This window comes from Seriola lalandi, unplaced genomic scaffold, assembly GCF_002814215.2.
Source record: "Seriola lalandi dorsalis isolate HSWRI2012SDOR001 ecotype SW California unplaced genomic scaffold, Sedor1 jcf7180002054926, whole genome shotgun sequence".
In the NCBI taxonomy this organism is placed as follows: Eukaryota; Metazoa; Chordata; class Actinopteri; order Carangiformes; family Carangidae; genus Seriola; species Seriola lalandi.
This window is the reverse complement of record NW_019525478.1, coordinates 67088-89579: the sequence shown is the minus strand read 5'-3', so window position 1 is coordinate 89579 and position 22492 is coordinate 67088. Positions and strand designations below refer to the sequence as shown.

Below are 22492 nucleotides of genomic sequence, written 5' to 3'. Positions count from 1 at the left end.
AATGAGAAATGATTAGTCTATTAATCAATTAGTCAACTGACACAAAATGAAATTAAAATAAAATGAATCTAACAATTTTTGATAAACTAATTGTCAAAGTAAAAATGCCCCGCCTTAAAAAAAAAAGAAGAAGATATATAAGGACACTACCATGGGCTTAAGCAATCTTTTTCCCTTTTTTTTCTTTAGTCTTAAAAAATATATCTATAGTTGGTTGAAGTTAAGTTTTGATTTATAAATGTTATTTCCTTGAAAGACAAATAGGTTTAACGTAATTAAAGACCATAAAGTTAAAACCATGGTTCAGAAAAATAAAAGGCTATTTGCTAAAGCAACTATTAAGAAACTAATTTTATAAAAAATCATTTTAGATTTTTAAAATGAGCATGAAGAAGAGTTGTTTACTTAGATTTGAGACGTGTGTGAACTGTAGACATGCCATCACACTGGAGCCACAATACACCGATCCGGGAACAATTCATCCATCCCTAACGTACAGTGAAAAAGTCATAGACACGGCAAAAAAACTGATCCAGAGTCAGCGTTGTATTTTTTTTTTTTTTTTTTTTTAACGGACATTCTCGCGATGTTAATGTGGAGTGACGACATTTCCTGTGCGCTCCGTGATTTTTTCAAACAGTCCAATGAGCGCACGCGGCCGGATGCTTTCGCTCGAACAGCCCAATCAGGAAGCTTTGTTGTAGGAATTTAAAGGTCTGTGCGGCACTTTCCGTGTACCACAACTTCTGTTCCAGCGAAAGGTAAGACCGTGCTAACTGCATAGTAAGCTATATTAAAAAGAATTTAAATTTTCCTTTTTTTTAATGTGTGTCGCGTGCTATATTAACAACTTAAGCTAGCTCGCAGTAAGCCTATGTTAATGGATGGTGGACGGTCTGCTTAGTTTGACGTGTTTGTCATTCCCCTTGCTAGAGCATCACGAGGCAGCTCAAAGTATATCGGCTAATTTATTTTATTTCTTTTTAGGAATAATCCCACAAAACTTGATTTTTTTTTCACTGCTGCTGCTTCCTGTCACTTGAAAATGTCTGAGAACCTCGCTCGTCTGAACCAGTTCAAGAACAAAGGCAGAGATGCTAGTGTGAGTTTTTTATTTTATTTTTTTTATCCAAGTTGCATTATCCTCAGGTGTTGGCTCAAGAGTTGTGGTTATAAATGCGGCATTCGTTTTCGTTTGAAATAAATGCAGGAGCTTCGACGCAGGAGAGTGGAGGTGAACGTGGAGCTCCGCAAGGCCAAGAAAGATGACCAGATGTTCAAGAGAAGAAATGTGGCCGCATTTCCTGACGAGGCGACGTCTCCTCTTCAAGAGAGAACCCAAAACTGTCAGGTATACTTTTTTTTTTCTTTCTTAAAAGCATTATTTTAAACCGAGGAGATCTATATCCAGGAAGTGGAAACTGTCCTGGACATCATCACTAACAAAAGAACACTACTATAATCCAATATCCTTAAATGTAGTACTGTGAAGTAGAGTTTGTTTACCTGGTGTTGACTGAATTTAAATGTTTGGACTCCACCATGATCCAGTAAGTAAGAGAACCCAGTGTAAAGTAAACCCAACAAAATTTAGTTTCAAATTTCAACACTTCCTTTTTTTGATAATCAACAACAGTTAAACACTTAAAACTGGCAGGGTTATTGCAATACTTTGCTTTGTTGTGTTAAGCCATTTATGTTGTGTGTCCCATAATACATTGCTAATGGTATGTAACAATTTACAGGCTGCCAGGCACTGGACAGTCGAAGAGATCGTCGCAGGAGTGAACAGCGGCAACGCTGAGTCCCAGCTCCAGGCTACACAGGCTGCACGGTAATAACAGTTCATTAAAGAACATCGTACATTGAGCTTTACTGGACATTCAAAAACGACTAACTGCTGCCACAATGACTCACTTTTACTGTATTGTCCTGAATGCAGGAAACTGCTCTCTCGTGACAAACATCCTCCCATTGACCAGCTGATCAGTGCCGGTCTGATCCCCAAGTTTGTCGCGTTCCTGGGGCTGATAGACTGTCCCCCAATCCAGTTTGAAGCTTCCTGGGCTCTGACCAACATTGCCTCCGGGACATCTGATCAGACAGCTGCTGTCGTGGAGGGCGGGGCCATTCCTGCCTTCATAAGCCTTGTGACATCCCTCCACCAGCATATCAGCGAGCAAGCAGTCTGGGCCCTTGGAAACATTGCTGGTAATTGACAGAGTATATTTTTGTCTTTAAGGATGGTTGTGACTATTTGATTAGAAGCAAAGGTCATTCTCTCTCTTTTCCCTGTTTAGGTGATGGATCAGCTCTTAGAGACAGGGTCATCAAGCATGGAGCTGTGGCCCCTCTGCTCAGTCTGCTGGCAGTCCCTGACCTGTCTGTGTTTACTGTAAGTGTTTTGTATAAAACTATAAAAGTTTGTTTTGTTTTTGTTTGTTTTGTTTTTGTTTGTTTTTTGCATCATGTAATATCTGATACTTTCTTAAATGGTCAAATTTCAAATTGCTCACCCAACCTACATTTATTCTTCTCATTGACCACTAGGGGGTGCCCCGAGTTAACTAAATGCTGCTCCATGTCAAACTGATTCCTTCCCTTTTTCTCTTGCTTGATTGCTTTGCAGACCAGCTACGTGAGAAATGTCACATGGACACTGTCGAACCTCTGCCGCAACAAGAACCCCTCCCCACCTATGGCTGCAATCCAACAGATCTTACCCGCTCTCATTCGTCTGCTGCACCACGATGACCTGGAGGTGTTGGCTGACGCGTGTTGGGCTGTGTCATACCTGACAGATGGCGCAAATGACCGCATTGAGGTGGTGGTCCAAGCTGGCGTAATTCCCCGCCTGGTGAAGCTGCTTGGCTTTGATGAGCTGCCCGTTGTTGTACGTATGAAGTCTCACTCGTGTTAGTGCTTCTTGTGTGGAGCCTCTGTGCATAACACATATAGTCTGATACACAAGCAATTCCTTGGGTTCTCCCAGGTTTTTAAAATTACCTTTCACCCCTTCCCCAGACCCCTGCGCTGCGTGCTATCGGCAACATTGTGACAGGTACAGATGAGCAGACTCAGGCCGTACTTGATGCCGGGGCCCTGACCATGTTCTCCCGACTGCTGCGCCACAAAAAAGCCAACATCCAGAAAGAGGCAGCCTGGACTGTGTCCAACATCACTGCAGGGAGGGACACCCAAATCCAGGAGGTCATCAATTCAGGCCTAGTCCCATACTTGGTCGATACGCTTGCACGGGTATGTTTTTATTGGTCGGATTTGTTTTACTGGTGGGGGCAAAAATATATTTTCACTTTTACCACACTATTGTCAGTCAGATGCTGTTTTTTATTTCTCTAACTTTCCAAGTCATGTTTATCTTTTTTCTCTCTCTCTCTCTCTCTGCAGGGTGACTACAAAACTCAGAAAGAGGCTGTGTGGGCTGTTACAAACTTCACCAGCGGGGGCACTGTTCAGCAGGTGATTTACCTTGTTCAAGCCAATGTGATTGAGCCTCTTCTGAATCTACTCTCCACTAAAGACAGCAAAACTATCCTCGTCATCTTGGATGCCATTACCAATATCTTCATGGTGAGTGTGTTGTCATGGTAATAAAATAAGATGTGTGTTAATCGCAATTTTTCCTGATTTTTGTCAGTAGAGCTGGCAGGATGGCTGTGAAATACTTGCGCTGATGTGTGTTTTCCTGTCAGGCTGGGGATAAAATTGGGGAGTCAGACAAGCTGAGTCTAATGATCGAAGAATGTGGTGGACTGGACAAGATTGAGGCGCTGCAGTCTCACGAGAATGAGATGGTGTACAAAGCAGCCCTTAACCTGATTGAGAAATACTTCTCCGAAGAGGTAAGTCTCTCTTTAAGATTTTTGAACTAATTTTAGAATGAACTTTTCTCCCATGACCATGAGTGGGCTTACCGTTTTTATGTTCTTTTTTTAAAGGAGGAGGTGGTGCAGTCGGTGGTCCCAGAAACAACCACTGATGGTTATGCATTCCAGATCAATGAAAACCAAAGCACTTTCAATTTCTAGATACTGTTCTAATACCTCTTCTCTCAGCTCTACTGTACTCTCATTACCACTGTTTGTCTTTTGTTCATGTAATTGTTTTGTTGAGTTCTGCTCTTTCTCTTGTACGTACTGTACATACTGTTTTAATGTGACTGAAAAAATGTAGATTGTAAATAAAGTTATCTGATCATGTGTGGGGTTTTATTTTATCATGACCAGTGATATCGCACCAGTGCTGTGGTTTGTTATGACTCACAGCGGAAGACGGTAGTGTTACTGTAAATGCTGCATTTACAGTAACTACAGTTACAAGTAGTTTACAATGAATTCCACCATGTTCCTTGCAATGGTGAAAGTCTAAATAATTACTCTTAAGATCTTTTTATATTTATTTATACATATAAAGTGTGGTCTGAAAAGTTTCAGAAGTCTGAGACCATTCGGGAAAGTGAGCTCAGACTTTTGAAACTTTTTTTTTTTGTTCTTGATAAGTGTATTTACTGACATAAGTTCTGCTATGTGACAAGTTAAAGATGAACACTAGTACTGTCTTTTTATTTATTTTTTTTCCCTACAACAATGACCACAAAACCACTGGCCTAAGTCTGACTAACTAACTGGAGTTTATTCTCAACTCAATCTGGTTCAAATCCACTTCTCCAAAATGAAACCTAGCAGCCATGTATTGAGCCAAATTACAAATTTGAACCAGCGGGTGCCATCTTATGTCTGCTCCATTGTAAACCGTTTCTTGTAGATTGATTTTAAGATAAACAGTGTAAATGTGTTTACCTCACCATTGTCAAAACAGAAGATAAAATTATTATCGCCAAGATCATTATACAGAATGGTAAAATCCTGTCTGACTATTTGCTGCTGCAGTTTTAGAGTTCTGTATTTTTACAACACAACTGAATTTTTTTGTAAAAAGCACAATAAGTGGATGTCGTGTGCATAAATTTTACTTTGTGGATATAATATTTTGCCATTATGAGAACTGTTAATCAGCTGTTTTTTGTTTTTGTTTCTCCTTCTCAATCAGACCATACATTACCTCACAGGTTCCTGGTATTGCTCATACTGGCTCGCAGTCACACCGTTATGACAGATGAATACAATTGTCTGCTGTGAAACGGGTCTATGGCAGTGAACTGAATATTATTTTATTTATAAGGAAATAATCAAGAGTACACTATTTTTATGATATATTTTTTTAATTCTGACTTTAATCTCTGAATTTTGACTTTTTTTTCCTCCAAATTCTGACTTTTTTCTCTGAATTGTGACTTTCTTTCTCTGAATCTTGACTTTAAACCCTGAATTCTGACTTTTTTTCTCTGAATCTTGACTTTAAACCCTGAATTCTGACTTTTTTTTCTCTGCATCGTGACTTTAAACCCTGAATTCTGACTTTTTTCTCTGAATTCTGACTTTCTTTCTCTGAATCGTGACTTTAAACTGTGAATTCTGACTTTAAACCCTGAATTCTGACTTTTTTTCTCTAAATCGTGACTTTAAACCCTGAATTCTGACTTTTTTTTCTCTGAATTGTGACTTTCTTTCTCTGAATTCTGACTTTAAACCCTGAATTCTGACTTTTTTTCTCTGAATTCTGACTTTTTTTCTCTGAATCGTGACTTTAAACTCTGAATTGACTGTTTTAAAAAAAAAAAAAGAAAAAGTCACATGCGCGATCCTCTTCCTTAACCCTCCTCTTCCTCATAAATGAAGTAAATATGATGGTGGAAGGGAGCCTACAGATCTATTGATTGCAGCTACCCCCCTGTAAAAAGTCATAAATTACCATAGACTCGGGGAGCTGTACTTATTTATCCCATCAAAGTAAAAACCCGAGGATCAGGACACATCACCGAGGACAACACTGGGACCTGTGTGTGTGTGTGTGTGTGTGTGTGTGTGTGTGTGTGTGCGCGTGTGTGTGTGAATTACAGTTAGGTGCCACATGTTGGAGAAATGTTTCACTCCCCCCAATGTGTGCTGTCGTCACTGGTCAGCTCCTACCAGCAGCCTCCTGAGGTGGGATCTAAAACTGGAGGGCTCCACAGTTCAACTCTCGCCGAGCGGAGAGGAGGACTCAGTCCGAGGCAGAGGCTCCTTCCGAAGATGTGAAGATAAACGCCGCGTTACAAGCGCCGCAGCTCGTTCAGACGTTTCACCGGGGACAAGTCTTTTTTTTTTTTTTTTTCTTCGCATTTGTGAGCGATCGCTATGGCAGTTCAGTCCACATCCGGGCCACAATGCCTTGACTCCATTATTGTCTAAAACTGGCGGAGTGGTTGATAAACCTTGTTATATTTCACATTTAGCGACACATTTTTTATTCCGTGCAGTGAAGTCCGGAACCAAGAGGAGATGTCTAACCAAGGAGTTCGGCGGAATGGCCCGGTGAAGCTGCGACTAACAGGTAGCTAGCAACGCTTTTAAATCCCCAAGTATATTCCCCCACACACTAGCTAGGAAGGCTCGGTGTATTTGTTGGATGGGAACAGTTCCCATGGGCCATGGAGTTGGCTTGCCGCCGGTTCCTTTTTCCTGTGATTTTTTTTTTTTTACGATTTTGAGAACAGCTATATTGTATTTAAAATATGTGTTTTTTTTTCCCCCCCAGAGTATTAGCTAACAGTGGGGAAACTGGCCCGGTAGACCAGTAGATAAGGTTGAATTTGGATATTACTGTTCTTGGAAATAGACACAACCTTGTGATTGTCGCCAGCAACCACCACCACCAGCCATAACACGGGTCCCGGAGTAACGTAGCTGTGCGTTGTGTTGCCCTGCCATTTGAGTTGGTTGTGGCTTCAAGAAAAAAACCGATATGAGGGACTATGTTTTACACGTCTTCTCTCCGACCTATCCTATTAAATGTAAATATTTGCAGCGCAGGAGTGTTTCCAAACACTGCTTAACAAACTGCTCTGCTGACAAGAAGACGGGCTCACGTAAAGTTGGCTAGCTGACGTTAGCCTAGCCAACACAAGGCTGCCAGTTGGCTATAATCAAGCCTTTATGCCAGAACAAACCTCGGTTGAGATGACAGGCAGCTCCACAGGTCACAAGAGTCTGCAACTGCCACTGAACAGTGAGCAGTGTCCCTTAACTGCCCCCCCCCCCCGACAGACAGCTGCCTCCTTTGTTTGTTACTGGCGTTAAAACAGGTCACCATTAAGTTGTATCCATGCAGTATTAGTTCAGCCTCAACTAATGAGCGCTTCATACATTCTCCACTGTGAAACACTTGAAGCTGGGTCTTTTTCAGCCTGAGTAATTTGTTGTTAAGTAACATACAGTTGTGCAGGTCTGTTTGGACACCACCCCCCCCCCTTCCTCCTCTCCATCTCTCCCTGAGCTGTTTGGTTTGTGCCTTTTCAACATAAACAGCAAAAAAAAAAAAAAAAAAAGGTTTACATGAGTGCACACTGTTTTGACTGGGAGACGCGCCTGACAGCTGCCACCTTTGATGTACGTCCAGGATCTGACCTGAATCAAATTCCGGGGGCCGTCTATTTCTATCAGGATGGGCCAAATTAAATATTTAAGCTGGTGCAGTTTCTGATAGGAATAAGTGGAGACAAGAGGGAGGGATCTCGATGAGAAGGATTTAATGAGCTGCGGATGCAAGGTGGCCAAGGACAGCAAGCCTTCGGCAAACATTTTACACAGGTGTTGTATATCACAGTTCAACACATAATGAGAAGGGGTTTGAGCAAAGATTAAATATCCATCGTTCATAAAATGATATATATGATAAGGGCATGTAGACACCTTTGACATCGGGCACTTTTAGCTTACTTTTGTTCTGTAATAGTTCTCGCAGAGGAAATTTTTTCTCAGACTTGTTTAGAGCATTTTGCAGTGTAACATTTGAATTGTTGTGACAGTTTGAATTGTGTTCACCATGAAATAACCTTTTTTTATTAAGACACGAACCTGTTGCAGGCAAACAAGTCATTGTAGTTCTTGACACTGGGTAAAATTTCCAGCCCGCTGACCTTACTTTATTTATCGTCCGCTGATGTCCCTCAGAGACGTGTCACCACGAAATCTGTCTGTACGTGACTTGGATTGTGAAATCTAGACGGGTCCATTAGGTCGTGAATTAGTTTGTCACCGCGGTTTTGAGATGAACCGCAGTGGTCTCCTGGTGGAATGCTAAGAATGCGAGTTCACTGTGAAAAAATGGCGAGAGCAGGATCTCGCAGACCACCTCTCCTCCTGATGCTGAGTGACACTGCACACCCCTCCCAGACCAAATATAATCCCTGTTGGGGAACAATAGAAATCCATCACTCCATTAAAAACTTCCAACTTGTTCACGATTCAATCTGAATGTCTTTCAGTGTACGTTTTTAAAAAAATTTTTTTTTCCAGAATCAGAATTATGTAATATCGTGCCATGCCATCCACATGGTCAGCTCGCTCCTGTAGCTGAGCTCAGTGCGTCCAGCTTGGAAAACAGTGCGAAGCAGAGCTCGGAGCCGGAGAGGAAGCTGTATAGTAAAGGCAGCCGCCTGGCGGTCGAGCCCAAGTGCTCACTTTTAACATAGAGGCTTCACTACATACTCTCATTACGTGTTTCTTTGTGTAGCTCTGCACAGCTGTGTATACTAGGTTGATTATATTGCTGTTTGGGGAGTAACGGGCCCAGAGAGTGTCATTGCGACATTGTAGTTGCATGTTGTCATCTGTAGTCGAGCTGAATTTTGACACATAGCTGCCGATGAATTTGTTTCCAGGCAGGTTGTGAATGATGAGTTGCTACATTTAAACAGGCCTGTAGCTGTTTGTGCTGTAGGCGTCTCTCCTTGCTGACAACCCCCCTGTCCATTTGAACCAGATGTTGCAGATGTTTGCCAGCTATTAAACTGGAAAAATATGGCAAGCAAGCTGCTAAAACTAACACTTGGGGTGAGAATTGCCCCCTGACTACACGGGACAGGTTTCCATTATACTCCTACAGCTGATCACTCCTAAATTATGTGACACACAAACACAGATAATGGCATTACATGCATGATCCACCGAGTCATAAATTACATCATTAAGTCATGGCTCATTGCTCGGTCTGATCATTCTTAAATCCTGTCATGCAGACATAGCTCATGGCATAATTTGCACCACTTTTCCATGCAGCCGTAAATTTGATGACATGCAGCTGAACGCAAAGTCACAGAGTTCGATTGAGACAGAAAAGAGATTGCGTCCGTCCGATTCGTCACAAACTGTAATCACACATCGCATAGTCAACGATGCTCCGTCTTTGCCTTTTTTTTTTTTTTTTTTTGAATGCATTTTCTGCCCAGAGAGACGTGAAGCAGCGCAATAAACGAAGTGCTGTTTGTTTGATATTCTGGTCTGATTCAGATTCTTGACGTTTATTGCCGTTTTTTTGTCTTAGCTGCGAGTTTACATATGACTTGTTAAAGCATATGGTTTGCTCATCTGAATTCTTTGGCGCGCGGCAGACTAGCGAAGAGAGCTATCTCAGTGGGATTCCCTAGAATTCTCCATTCGCATTCCCACCTCTTCCTCTCTGAGTCACTCCTGTTCTTTCCGACTGTAAGCTTCTTCCCCCTCAGACCAAGTCCAAAGCATATTTCACTCCCACCCTTACTAACTGAGCTTCCTCCGTGCTTTCTGATCCTCTGTTTGTGTGATGCTCTCTCTCTCTCTGTAGGTGTAGCTTTTGCATCTTTTCATTTCACTGCGAACGATCAGGATTTGACAGTGCTGCGGCCGACTCCACTGATAGAGAGAGAGTTGTATTATTTGCGATAAAATTGTTGGAAAACTTCCCTGCTCTTCTCCCTTGTAAGACGACTGACAGTTGAATGGACACAGATGCTGCCTGAGAATCAAACAGACTTATTTTAAAGATGCGACCAAAGCCCTGGGGTTTCACACTGGCCCACTGTGTGGCTTTTGAGTGAAAGGCTAAGGTCTCGCTTTTTTTTTTTTTTTTTTTTCAATGCAGCTCGGTCCGACTTTAGTCTACAGATGGGGGGTCTTTGGATGTTGGATAGTTGGAAGAAGAAAAGCCCCACAGCTGGGCACAGATGGGGCTGTGGAGGCACAGGACCTGATGATCAAGAGAGTTTTAATGTGGTCTGAACTGGCACTTTGTACATTCATGTGGTCTCAGTCAGAGCCATTTTACAGAGTGGCTGTATGGAAGTGATTTGGGTTCATCTGGGTGTTCAGACAGGATACATTGTAAATACACAGTGATTAGCTGCATGTGGTGAACTGTTGAGTCTACTGGCCCATCATGGACATGCATTTTGAGCAAACATTTCCACATTTTGCTTTAACAAGATGTAAAAGAAAACAAAATAATGGCGGCTAAAGACCAGGAAAAAAAAAAAAAAATGTGGTGTGGGAATCAAAAAGGGAACGTAACAAGCAATTATTGCATATCATTTGTAGACGTTTTCCTTCCCCCTGCTGAGAGCCTCCCATAATTTTAAATTGTTCCATCAATTAATTGACTGGCTGGGGTTGGCTTTCCTGTTGGTTCAGCTGCTCTTCAATGAGGACAAAGCCTTCTGCGGTTGCTTTACCCTCAACCGCCGCCAGCAAACGGCCCGGAGGAGACCAGATGTAGCAGGGGGAGAGAGAGTGGGCAGCTTCGTAGAGAGGAAGTGCTCCCCAGACCCAAACACTTGTCCAAACGTCACCCCTGACAGGTGGGGAGCAGAACAGTCCAGAAACCCCCTTTTGAGGTTCCCCTGTAACAATAAAGTGAAGAATTGCAGTCATATTACTCAGCAGGACATGAGGCGTCTTGTGTGTTGGTTGTGTCGCTGGGTGGCTTACAGCTCTATCCTGTCACTGTATTATAACAGCGTGCCATGGGTTAGATTAGTGGGCGGCATGTGTGGTTTGGGGAGACGTTCTCTTCCTGCTGAGGAGAGCATCAACACTTCAGAATGACCGCTTTGTAACATTAACAACAGATAATATTTTCCTGGATCCGCACACCCTGTTTCATTTGGAGCCCGAAAGGACAGAGAAAGTTACCAACCATGTTCTCTGTTTATACTTGACTGTCCTACATCAGTGGTTCCCAACCAGGGCTACTTGTAGCTCGGGGGTACTCCTGCAGGGAACTGCAGCGGGTACATACAAAGACTTTTCCTCACTTTTTGATTTCAAAAATACGGTACGTCTACATATCGAGTCAGCTGTAACACCTGAACATTATGTGTTGCACCTGCTTGAAAACTAGTTCTGCTAAAAGCTAAAAGTAATAGATAAATGGTTGAAATGGTTAGCTAAAATTTGAATACAAACTCAACCAAACCAACCTAAACACTGGCGGTTCAACTGTAATATCCACCTTTTTTATATATGGGATGTTCTATGTATTGTAGTAGGGAATCCAACGGGGCAACTTGTTGTCACCAGAGCACCTGTAGCACTGGTCTAGAGCCCGTGTGGTGTCTCACACATGCAGGTGTACTTCTCTCAAGGTAGATCATTGTGCGGGTTTCCACCCTCCTGGTCGAGAGAAGGAAGATCGTCCTCTTTTTATTTCACGTCTTTGATTTATGGAGTCAATATGCAGGAAGTCATGGTTAATTACAGTTCATAAAGAATTTAAATGTGTGTGCGGTGTACTCAGCCAGGATGACTCATATGATTTAAAAACATTTATTTATTTATTTTTTTACATCTCAGTTCAGGATCTACAGACTGTGTCACTCGGTAAGCATGCACCGGTCGTGTGCCTTCTGCGTCGCCCTGTCAGGGGGAAAGAGTGCAGGGAGCGAGAGTGTCTCTTTGGCCTTGGAGAAGTGCTAATCCTCCTGGGTGGTTTGGGAAAGACCTTCTTCAAAGGCCTGCACTGTTAACCTGGCTGTGGTGGTTAATGGGTCAGAATTGGATTAGTGGCGAGTGTGAGGGAGGGGAGCTCCAGCGAGAACTAAACTGATTTTATTGTCCGCAGGCTCTTCTCCTATCATTCCCGCCTGGCTGTTCTCCATGCTGTCTCCTCCACTGCCCTCGCCCCTCGATTTCTTGCCTATTTCCCAAACTAGTGCTCCCTTTGAAGTTAGGGACTGCACTTGAGGGTGTTTTTTTTATTTTATCAGGGGCGGCCGCATGCATATCCAATGTCGGTCTAGAACCCTGTTTAACTTTAGATGCCCTTAGTTTTCTGCAGCCTATACCGAAGAGGAGTAGACATTTTCATTGATTGCTTTTGTCCTTCATGTGGCTGTTTTTAATGTTTATATTTATGTATTTGTATTTTTTTTTATTTGCTGCTGTTTTGTTGTTTGTATCGTTCTTTTTTAAATATTACACTGGTGAAATTAACTTTTTTGTTTCAGCTTTTACAAAGCATGACAAAGGGCAAGCACGAGATATCGGCCTCATGATTGGAGGCTGTTCTGATCAAAGCTTTTTTTTTTACCGCAGCTTCAGTCACATATCAATAGTAGAGAACGGCCTTGCTTTATAGGCATAGATTCCTCGATTGCAAGAGCTTCTAGTTCCTGAAATGAATGCAACGGAGGATGGAGCAGCCCCTTTGCGATGTGTTTATTGTGGAAATTCATACTGAAATGGTGATGAATTCAATACATCAGCTCCTCTAGTAAAGCCTCACCACATCAAATTCATTACTTGTCTCACAGCATCTGCGGCTTTCGTGCTGTCAAGAGAGAAAAGTGTGGTGGTCCGCCATCACACCCGTGCCCAGCTCACAATGGCGTGCCAGTACAACAGAGCCATTTTTCTCTAATCATTGCACTGGTCAATGTTCAACTCCTCCGTGGAAGGTGAAGGCCTTGTGGTTGTGATTTAAGCTGTGGCGTTAAGCCTTTTTTCGCTCCTTCATTTGTTTGTAGGGATGTCTGTGATTATTATCATCTCTCTGCAGTGTGCCCAGGTGAGATCACTCAGCAAGTTTGCGCAAAGTCTCATTAGCTCTTACAAATATCCACACATGCAAAGGGTGCTTTCACTTTCCCCCTAGAAAGGGTGGTGGAGGCAGGGTGGCCAGAGGGTTCCTGCCCAGCTTTCTGATGAAGGAGGGTAACCTGAGATTAATTCTTCAACGTGCCGGCTCTGCTTTAAACCTGGATGGACACGGGTTGATACGATTAACTCTGACTAACCTCAAGCAGATGGGGGTCTCTCAAATCTCCAGCGTTACTGGCTAGAGGGTGTAGGGGGGGGGTGTTTGGTGCAAAAGCCGCAAGACGCCAGCAGCTGACTGGAGGCGTCTGTCCGTGCCTCGGCCTGACGTTTGAGCCCCTTCAGTCCTCTGAGGAGACGGGATCAGAAGAGAGATGTTTATATTCACACCGGATCACATTTCAAATGGCATCTCTGCTGAAGTTGTACAAATACACCACAGAATTCCTGTGCAGTAAAAAAAAAAAATACTGCGTATACATAGAGAACCAAATGTGATATTTAAACAATGAGGTTTTTTTTTTGCTCCTTTACTCTCTTGCTTTAGATTTTTAAAAATCCTAAATTATGTACAGAGACTGCGAGGTTCTCGCTACTCATTGTCTATGTGTGATGACTCTTGAGATCTACCTGTGTGATAAGAGTTTGTGGTTTGTTTCACGGGAAATTCATACTGAAACTAACCTTGAAAAACCAAGACTGGGAGTGCCGAATGCCTGATGATTCAGCTCTCAGGCAGATGTTACAGAAACTGTAGTCACTCATGTTGGGAATGTTCAGAGATGTAGCCTAATATTTACTCTCGCAAACCTTATTATTACAGGCTAAGCAGTTGATGTACGAATTCACGTCCAGAGCTTGAGGCTGAAAGAGTCTTTTCAAGTTGATGACTTGTTGTAAGACGAGCCAGAAGTTACTTCCACCTTGGTTTCCCATGAATGAATGAAATTGTTGTTTGGATAAATTAATAAACTGAGCCCAGGCTTGTGATAGTCACATGTAACATTCTCCGCACATCAACACATTTTTATTTTTTATTTTTTTTTTCTTCTTCTCAATTTGAAACTCGTAGCTCATCTTTAAGGACTGTGATTTCATATTTGACGTCTTTTTTAAAAACACGGCTTCATATTTGACAAACCAGACTGTGAGAGGTGATTTCATTGAAGCGTGGCTAAATTTGGCTCAGACATGACAACACATGTCCCGTAGACACGTGTCATCTAATTTAAACACGACTTGTAGCACATAGTAAAAGTTGTTTACGGCGCGCACCTGCACACGGGCGGCGTCTGGTCCGTGGCTTTAGATCAAGAGACCACCGTTGTTTTCTCAGTGAGAAGACTAGTTCATATAGATAATTACTGAGTGGTGAACACCTTACGTCACGAAGAAATGAGGCAGGGCTTTAGTAGGTGGTTGCGCAGTGCTTTCATCTACGATTACGACATGATTACTGTCCTGATTGTTAAAAGCGGCTGAGGGGCCTCTGTCCAACACATTCATTGGCAAAGTAGATGGTAGAGAAGGAAAAATATGGCCGGGTGGTAATGATGTAATCCTGCTCCCAGATGAAGCTGAGAAATCATTCTTAGAAACTCAACCTCCCCAGGATTTTTTTTTTTTTTTTTTTTGGGGGGGGGACCAAAGTGGAGAAGCAAAGCAGTATTTCTGGCAATTAACGCAGCAGTGTGGTGGTCCTCAACGTCTGCTAAACAGGTTGGTACCATCCACACTCTCTCCACCACTGCAGCTTCGGTCTCCAGGCCTCTCCTCTACTCTCCTCCATTACATCAGATGAGGAAGGGGGGGGGGGGGGCAAAGGAGCCAAGAAGCTAGGGGAGCCGTGCAGCCACTCACAACAGCTCGGGTCCTGGCCAACAGCAGTGCAAGCTTGCAGAAGCGTGAGCTGTGCTCTGCTCTGCTCTGCTCACTGTTTTGACTTCTCACTTAGCGGCAGCAGTGATGGTACTGTGGAAGACTTTACTCGCCTGGATGACTCTCTGTTAGGCACATTGTATCACACGGAGTGGAAAGAGAGAGTGATGTACTATGCAGGGGTAACAAGAATGCCACTAAAAATTGCCATTGTGGCATGGTTTCCCACTATTTGGAGCTGAAAATAGTCGGGGTGGACTCCTCTATTATGCAATTACAGTGGACTGTATCACGGAGGGAAAAGGTGACGTGAGATGGATGAAATGTTCTTACACTAAGAAGGTTGCCAGCCTCTTTCCTCTCACGTGTGGTTGTGTGTGTGGTGAGTTTCCCCATGTAGTCAAACAGGTTTTTGCAAAAAGAAGATAAGACCTTGACTTGAGTTGTACATCTCTAATCTACACCTTTTGTCCTCGTTCAAACACTGGTTTAGCTGGAACACAATCTTGGGTCAACATCAGTGTTTCCCACAGGTCGTCAGTTTACTTTGGTGTTGACGTTTCACTTGTTTCATGTGGTTTTTCTTGGCTTGAAAGGCTGTTACGTTTGCGTCTCGGGCTCCAACTGATGGCTGTTTTAATTAGCAAACTGCTGATTTTCATCTAATCGATTAATTGTTTTGTCTATAGAATAACAGAAGGTAATGAAAACCACCTGTTACAGTTTACCACAGACCACGGCGACATCGTTTGTCTGACCAACAGTGTGAAATTCAAAGATATTCAGTTCAGTTTCACAAAGAAACTAAAACAATTATTTGATTGAAGTAGTTGCTGATTAAACGACTAAATGATTGATCGACTAATTGTTGCCACTCACTTTGCATCTGATTTAAGGCTGATGCGACTAACAATTATTTTCATTATCAATATAATTTGTACATTATTTTCTTGATTATTCGATTGGTCTATAAAATGACATTTTCCCAGTGCTGAAAGTGACGTTTTCAAACGCTTGTCATTTCTGATCAACAGTCCAAAACTAAAACATCTTCAGTTTACTGTCGTAAAAGGAAAACAGAAAATATTCACATTCGAGAAGCTGGAATCAGAAAGTGTATTTATTTATTTACATATCTCATAGACTCAAAATGCTTAATCTATTATCAAAGTAATCACCAATTAATTTTCTGCCAATTAAATCATGGATTCATTGACTCATTGTGCAGCTCTAAAAAAGTTTGTCCTCAATCATGACCGGCCCGTCCATTCACTTTTTGTTGGCACAGATGCGTCACACACACACACACACACACACACACACACACACACACAATTACTTACATTCATTGTCCATGTAGTTACAGTCGTCCTTCACCTGGCAGCAGCATTCATTCTTAATCGTTTTAAAGAAAGGGGGGGGGGGAGCTGTGCTGGTTACACCCGCCTGCGTTACGCATCGCAGCTCCTAAAATAAGTTCAAAACAAAACTCAACTTCCTGCCCATTTCTTTATCTTGGCTGTTTGCCCAAACATTAACAATGTCTACCAGTCGCTGGGCTTTAATGCTGCATCATTTTTCTAACCGCAGCACATCATTTAGATATAATACCACCTGGCAGAACAGGTCTCTGCTTCCTCTGAGTGTCTCCACCAGTTTCACCAGATCGCTCATCACTTTTCCAGCAGGAGCTGAGCGTGATGTATAATGATATATGGCCTCTCTTAGTCATGGCCTTTTATCCTTTTTATGAAGAGAAGCTATGGGGGATTTATTATGTCTTGTGTCTTTTCTTTCCTCTAATTCCTCTTTTCTTTTTTTTCTTCTTTTTTTACGTGTCTGGTCACAGTGATTTGGTGCAACAGATGTCCCCAGACATCCTTTTCCTCAAGTGTGTAACAGGAGTCCTGGGAATCTAAATGTTCTGTGTTTGCTTTGTGGTGTTTAATGCACGTCACAGGGACTATGAGTTTCTTAATACATTTCACTGCTGGTTTCCTCTCCACTCCTCAATTGTTGACAGGATTGTTCTTTCCCCTCCTCGCTCGGGGCACGTGTGAAATGGAGATGGAGCATGTCTTTGAATGCCTCTGTAATTTTTCGAAACTTCGGAGGAGGGGATCAAGACCTTTTTCCCCTATTTCTTTTTATTTTTTATTTTTTGTGAAGTGTTCCTTTCTGTTTTCCTCTCAGTATAAATTGATGCAGGGGGAGATTTTGTTACTCTTTTTCCTTTCTAATTTTCTAAATCTTGGAAATTGCAGGTCTGTTTAGAGGCATTAGAAGATTTTCCTGGCACTTAGTAGTTCCATGATCACTTTGCTACCAACGACTCTAATATCTGTAATATGTGACCAGAAGAAGTCTTATCAGATTTACATATTACATAAGTGGATTTGCTATGATTTAAAAAATCTGCCAGAGCTGAGATATTTCCCAGTGCCTACAAGTCAGTTTGCTTTAACCACATTTCCACAGTTAGCCTGCACCCCATGAAGAGTTGGACCCAGTTCCTGAAATTCTACCCTGCTTCCTCACTCTATTCTGCCTGACTCCAGTTAAGAGCTAAAGTTAAGTGGTGTAGCCAGGTCTTTAAAAAGTAACCCACTTTTGTCATGAGCAGGGCAGCGCAGAATGCACTCGGTGAATGGGTGCTGTGGTTGACTCTGTGGCACTGGACCGAACCGTAAAGCGGGGCTTATTTTAGAGCTTGTCTGGTATCAGCTCTTGAACGACAATGAGGTTTTTGTTTTTTGTTTTTTTTGTTGTTGCCGCCGCTGCTGCTGCAGACACACTCGCTTACATTACATCTTACATGTGTCCGAATGTGGAAGCAAATATTTAATCAGTTGGAAGTTTTGTTGAGTGCGAGATCCCGACGATGGCAGTCGGTCACTCTTGTTATTTGAGGGCAAAAACCTTTTTTGAGATACTCAGGAACTAAACCCGTGGTTGTTAAGATGACCAGTTCCCATATTTTCCATCAGACTTCCTGGAAAGCTAGCTGATATTCACCAGTAAATTAAGAAGACCTTCTAGGAAACGTTGATGGATGGTGATGTCTGTTTTTCATTCACCTACCACATCATTTCCAACAACTTTTTTTTTTTTTTTTTCCTCAAAAACCTGAGAATAACAAGCAGGTATTTAAGAACTGTTGCAACTTTCTTGGAAATAACTTAGTAATTCACAACTTAAATACCAAATAATTTCTAGGAAATTATGAGGAAAGCTTCAAGGAAAGGGCTGCCGGTCGCTGATTGGTCAAGAACAGACTGTGCAGCAAATACAGTTCACGTACATCAGCCACAAAACAGGTGCTCTTCCTTGACGAGGGGCCAAAATTAATTTTTGTCTTTTGTAGTTGGAAAGTTGTCGTATGAACTGAATGAAAAAAGATAATTGCTAAGAGATTGCTAAAAGTCTCATCACAGTTACGCACCAAAGCAGAATTAAATAACTGACCAGTTTTTCCACGTCTGCATTTGTCTTTTATTTTTAATTAACAACAAAAAAAATAAAAAATTAAACGTATTCTCCAATAGATACAACAACATTTGCGTTTCAAACAGTGTTTTCATCCGTCGTCTAGTTTTCGTGGTTCTTCCGATGTTGTGGAAATTCAAACAGGAACTTGTAGAGGGACTTTTAGTCCCTAAGGTTAGTTCATCAGGAACTAAAAAGGACTACTGGTCAGTTGCTGAGTTGGTTCAGTTCAAAATGAACTTGGACTTATTCCCAATGAACTGCGCCTTATTTCCTTCCTGTGTTAGACTGAATGGCTCCATGTCTGTGAGGTTGCCATGCGTAGAAGCTTCAGCACCCAGCTAATATCAGCCGCCCTCCACTGCAGCCTCAGTGACGGCGGCTTACAGAGGCAGCGTTCAAGACCAAACATTACCCAACGTACTGTCAGAGGAGATTGATTAGGAGAGATTAGCAAGAGACGGCGAAAGAACAGGTTCACCGGCACAACCCATCAGCACTTGTCAGTTATAACTCAGACTTCTTCATCTCTGTTTTTGTCCCTCCCTTTAGGTTTTTAAGTCCCACAGAGGTTGGGGAGGAGTGGAGAGGGGAAAAGGAAGCCTTTTGTTTATGGAAGAACAATGCTGCGCATGAGAGTACACGGTCCTGGGCCTGGAGTCAAAACAGGGCAGACAGACAAACAGGCAGACAGGCAGAGGAAAGGTTGGGGGCTGGGAGAGTTGTGGGAGGAGGTGGGGGAGTACTGTTCCCTGAAGATGTGTCAGACTGTCTGGCGGGGTTGGGTCAGTGCACTGGACTGGAGGAACCAGGTGGACAGGAAGCGAGGTTCAGATTGGGGTCAACCTGAGCTAGTAGGCCTGAAGAGATTTGTTTAGGTTCTCAGACGGCTGGGATTCCATGCAACCAAGAGAACGGCTGATATTTTGAAATGCCTCCTCTCTCCCTCTTCCTCTTATTAGGCTGTGTTTCCACACGGTTCTGACTGAGGACAGGGATGGGAATGGTGCAATATGACCGGGCGGTCGTCTCTGTTCCCACACCCCCATTTCCTCCACCTCATAGACTCCAGTGTGATGGTTAACCGCAGAGCATCAGACTCGAGGCAGTGTGAACCCTCTTTTCCCCACACTGCTCTTTTCTTTTCCCATGCTTCTTTGTGTTGGTGTGTGACTTGTTAAAATATATCGGTTGACGACAGACGAAAGTAGATTCCCGGTTTTTCATCTTTTCTCTCGACCGGCGATTGCTGCCATGGTGACACCCTCCCCCCCCTCCCCTCCTCTCCCCTCCACTAGACGTCACGTGACCTACCCCTCCCCAGGTGTTTGGCTTGAGTCTGGTGAACTTCATTGATTCGCCTGCACAGTGGGGCTCTTTGTGTCCCAGCCTGTGAGAAACTCGGCCCATCCTCTCCCCACAGGTGGAACTTTAACTTCACCCCAAGGTCTCGGTCTCTGCCCGCACAGAGCTGCTGTTGCCACGCGGAGGAATTAGTTTATGAAGGGACAGACAGGCCCCGGCAAAAAAAAGGAGCGAGCTAAGCAAATCTGAGCTCATAATCAGTTGTATGTGGTGTTTGCTTAGCCCTCTCTGCTGTCCTCGGGGAGGCAGCCCTGTTTGGGCTGTAATGTGGAAAGCCATTATGTGACTAATAAGCTGCAGTCAGCCGGGCAGCTACCGAGAGCATACGCACAACACCCCTGCTCCTTATGTGAGCCACCAGGTTATATTTCCACTTAGTCACTGACAAATTTGCCAGGTATTTGTTCCTTCCTGTGGTAATGTGTGAGGCTGTAGGTGGTTGTTAGGTGATGCTATATATATTTTTTACTTTTGAAACGATGCTTTGATGCAATCACACCCTCAAATTCCTTACAGCCTAAAAGGTTTTGCTCATTTATCAGATGGAGGGAATTGTATATGATCCCTGTTCCTGCTCAAAAGTGTCGTGTGGATGAGCCCGTGATGGAGAGGTGGGCCTCGGTGAAGCCATCGTTCGAATGGAGCTGTTAAACTTATTACTCACAGCGAACGCGCTCAGGCGCCTGTGTGTTTGACTGATGTTGTGTTGTATGGACGGCCTCCTACAAAACCAGCTGGCGGTGAAAAACTGTGCGCTGACTTGTCCGTTCTGGTGTAAGTGATTTGCTGCAGTGGAGAAAAAAACAAACAAAAAAAAAAGGCCTCCGATACACTTTTTCTCGTTGATTGTCATTTTTAAACGGCTGCACCCGTCTCCTGCTGTGAATCTCTCGGTGGCGCTCATCCTGTCTGTCTCTCTGCGGGGGTGTCTCTAACCCCCCCCCAGCATCACCCCTCCCTCAGCCCCATCAGTCAGCGCTGCAGTCCCTGGCTGTGTGAGGCGGTGCGACCGGAATGAGAAACACAGGCGACACAGAGAAACCCTTCTCTCAGCTTTGCCTCGATACTTGCCGTCGCTATGACAACGGAGGATTTTAGATGGGCCGAGATGCACAGGGGTTATGTGATGCTTTTCCGGAGTGAGTGTCTTGTGTGTCTTGTGAAAGTTAGAATGCGTTGAGTGGTAACAAGACCCTCGTCTCATGGTTCAGTCCTATATGTGATGCAGACTTGGCTGTTTTAAACGCTCGTGATATGACACAAGATCTGCCTGAAAATATAATCTTCTAACGCTTAAACTGTGTACAAATGCAAATAACGAATGACTCAAATAACAATATACATCAAGCAAATCTAAAATGAAAACTTCATCGATTAGTCGATTGGCAGAATATTAATCGGCAACTGTATTTTGATAGTCGAGTAATCACTTCGAGATATCTCTCTGGTTTTACCTTTTTATTCTAACACGTATATGATGGAAACATGATCTTAGACTCTGATGAATCATAAAGGGTATTTTTCAATGTTGTCTGACATTTTATTGACAAAGCGATTTATCAATTAATCGAGAAACTTAAGTGGCAGATTATTCAATAATGAAAGTTATTAATTGTTCTAGATAAGAATCTCATTGTTCAGATATTGAGGAAAACGCGCTGGAGTTTCTTTCCCAAACACCTTCAGCTGTCCAGGCCAACACCCCAATAAAACATGTTCAGAGAAGCAGCTTTTATATTTCCCACCAAGGACAAGAACATAACTGCCAAACATCCGTAAGATTTGGATGATATAGCAGTCCATTTTTGAGTTTATGATGTACATTGTCCCATTCTTCACATTTTTTCTTTCGTGAAATATTGTGCTATAATATGTTTTTGCTCCCCTGTAACTGTCTTTCTCTTTCAGAAATGTTTACAGGCTCGGGGAGAGGTTTTATTTTGGGGACAGTATAATATCCACCCACCAACACACCTTTGAGGAATGAGGACATTAATTCTGTGTAGTTCTTTTCACTCTTCTTCTTCCTGTTTTTCAGTTCTGATTCAGCTCTGAATTGGTCTCACCCCTCACCCTTTATTAACACTGGCAACTCATTCCAGTTTTTGTTTTTTTTTACTGAATATTGCCACTCCCTTAAAAAAAAACTCTGTGTACAGTGCAGCCATGGAACAATAATGATGTGATTGTAGCTGGCATCTGAAACGAGCTTTTTAATGTTTCCAGTTTTCCCATCATTTTTTTTTATTTTAAATCTCGGGGTCGTGTGTATGTCTCACATCACATTGTGAGGGTTGACTCGGTGTGTGTGTGTGTGTGTGTGTGTGTTTGCTGACGTATGTGTCTCTCCTCCATCTTTATGTACAAGGAGAAAGAGAGGGAGCACATAATTACATTTGTGTGTGTGTGTGTGTGTGTGTGTGTGTGTGTGTGTGTGTGTGTGTGTGTGTGAGAGCATGAGAAAGCCAGTCCGGGGTGACCAATAAAACAACAGATTTACGACACTGCCCTGTAGGTGCAAGCTCGCCCACTTCCTTTTCTTGGGAAAGGCTTCTGTCATCAGGACTCCATTTCCCATAACGGCATCAATTTTGGGGGATTTCTTTGAGCAGGCGGGTAAAGAGGCAACAGCATATAATGGCCTGTTGTGTGTGTTGGGCCATTTAGCTACTAATGATAGATCCCTGAGTATATTAAAAAAGACATACATTTAATTTTTGAATCATTGGATTAAAATATTAAGCTTCTCTGTTCATTGTCTCTCTCCCCGCACTCCCTTGCCTGCCTGCCCTACA

General features: G+C 42.9%; 2 protein-coding genes across 2 annotated transcripts in view; both read left to right on the top strand.

Moving 5' to 3' along the window:
* Positions 1-741: 741 nt before the first annotated feature.
* On the top strand, positions 742-4220 carry kpna2 (karyopherin alpha 2 (RAG cohort 1, importin alpha 1)). Its single transcript, XM_023431660.2, has 11 exons — positions 742-761; positions 988-1102; positions 1211-1351; positions 1746-1834; positions 1943-2211; positions 2301-2395; positions 2630-2893; positions 3025-3258; positions 3409-3591; positions 3714-3863; positions 3960-4220. The coding sequence occupies exons 2-11, from the start codon at positions 1046-1048 to the stop codon at positions 4047-4049; spliced, it is 1572 nt and encodes a 523-aa protein (XP_023287428.1). The 5' UTR covers positions 742-761; positions 988-1045; the 3' UTR covers positions 4050-4220.
* A 1726-nt stretch (positions 4221-5946) lies between these two features.
* Positions 5947-22492, top strand: part of smurf2 (SMAD specific E3 ubiquitin protein ligase 2) — a 46107-nt gene continuing 29561 nt past the window's right edge. The window contains exon 1 of the mRNA XM_023431659.2: positions 5947-6453. Within this exon, the coding sequence (XP_023287427.1) occupies positions 6402-6453 (52 nt within the window). The 5' untranslated portion in view covers positions 5947-6401. The remainder of the gene's footprint in view (positions 6454-22492) is intronic.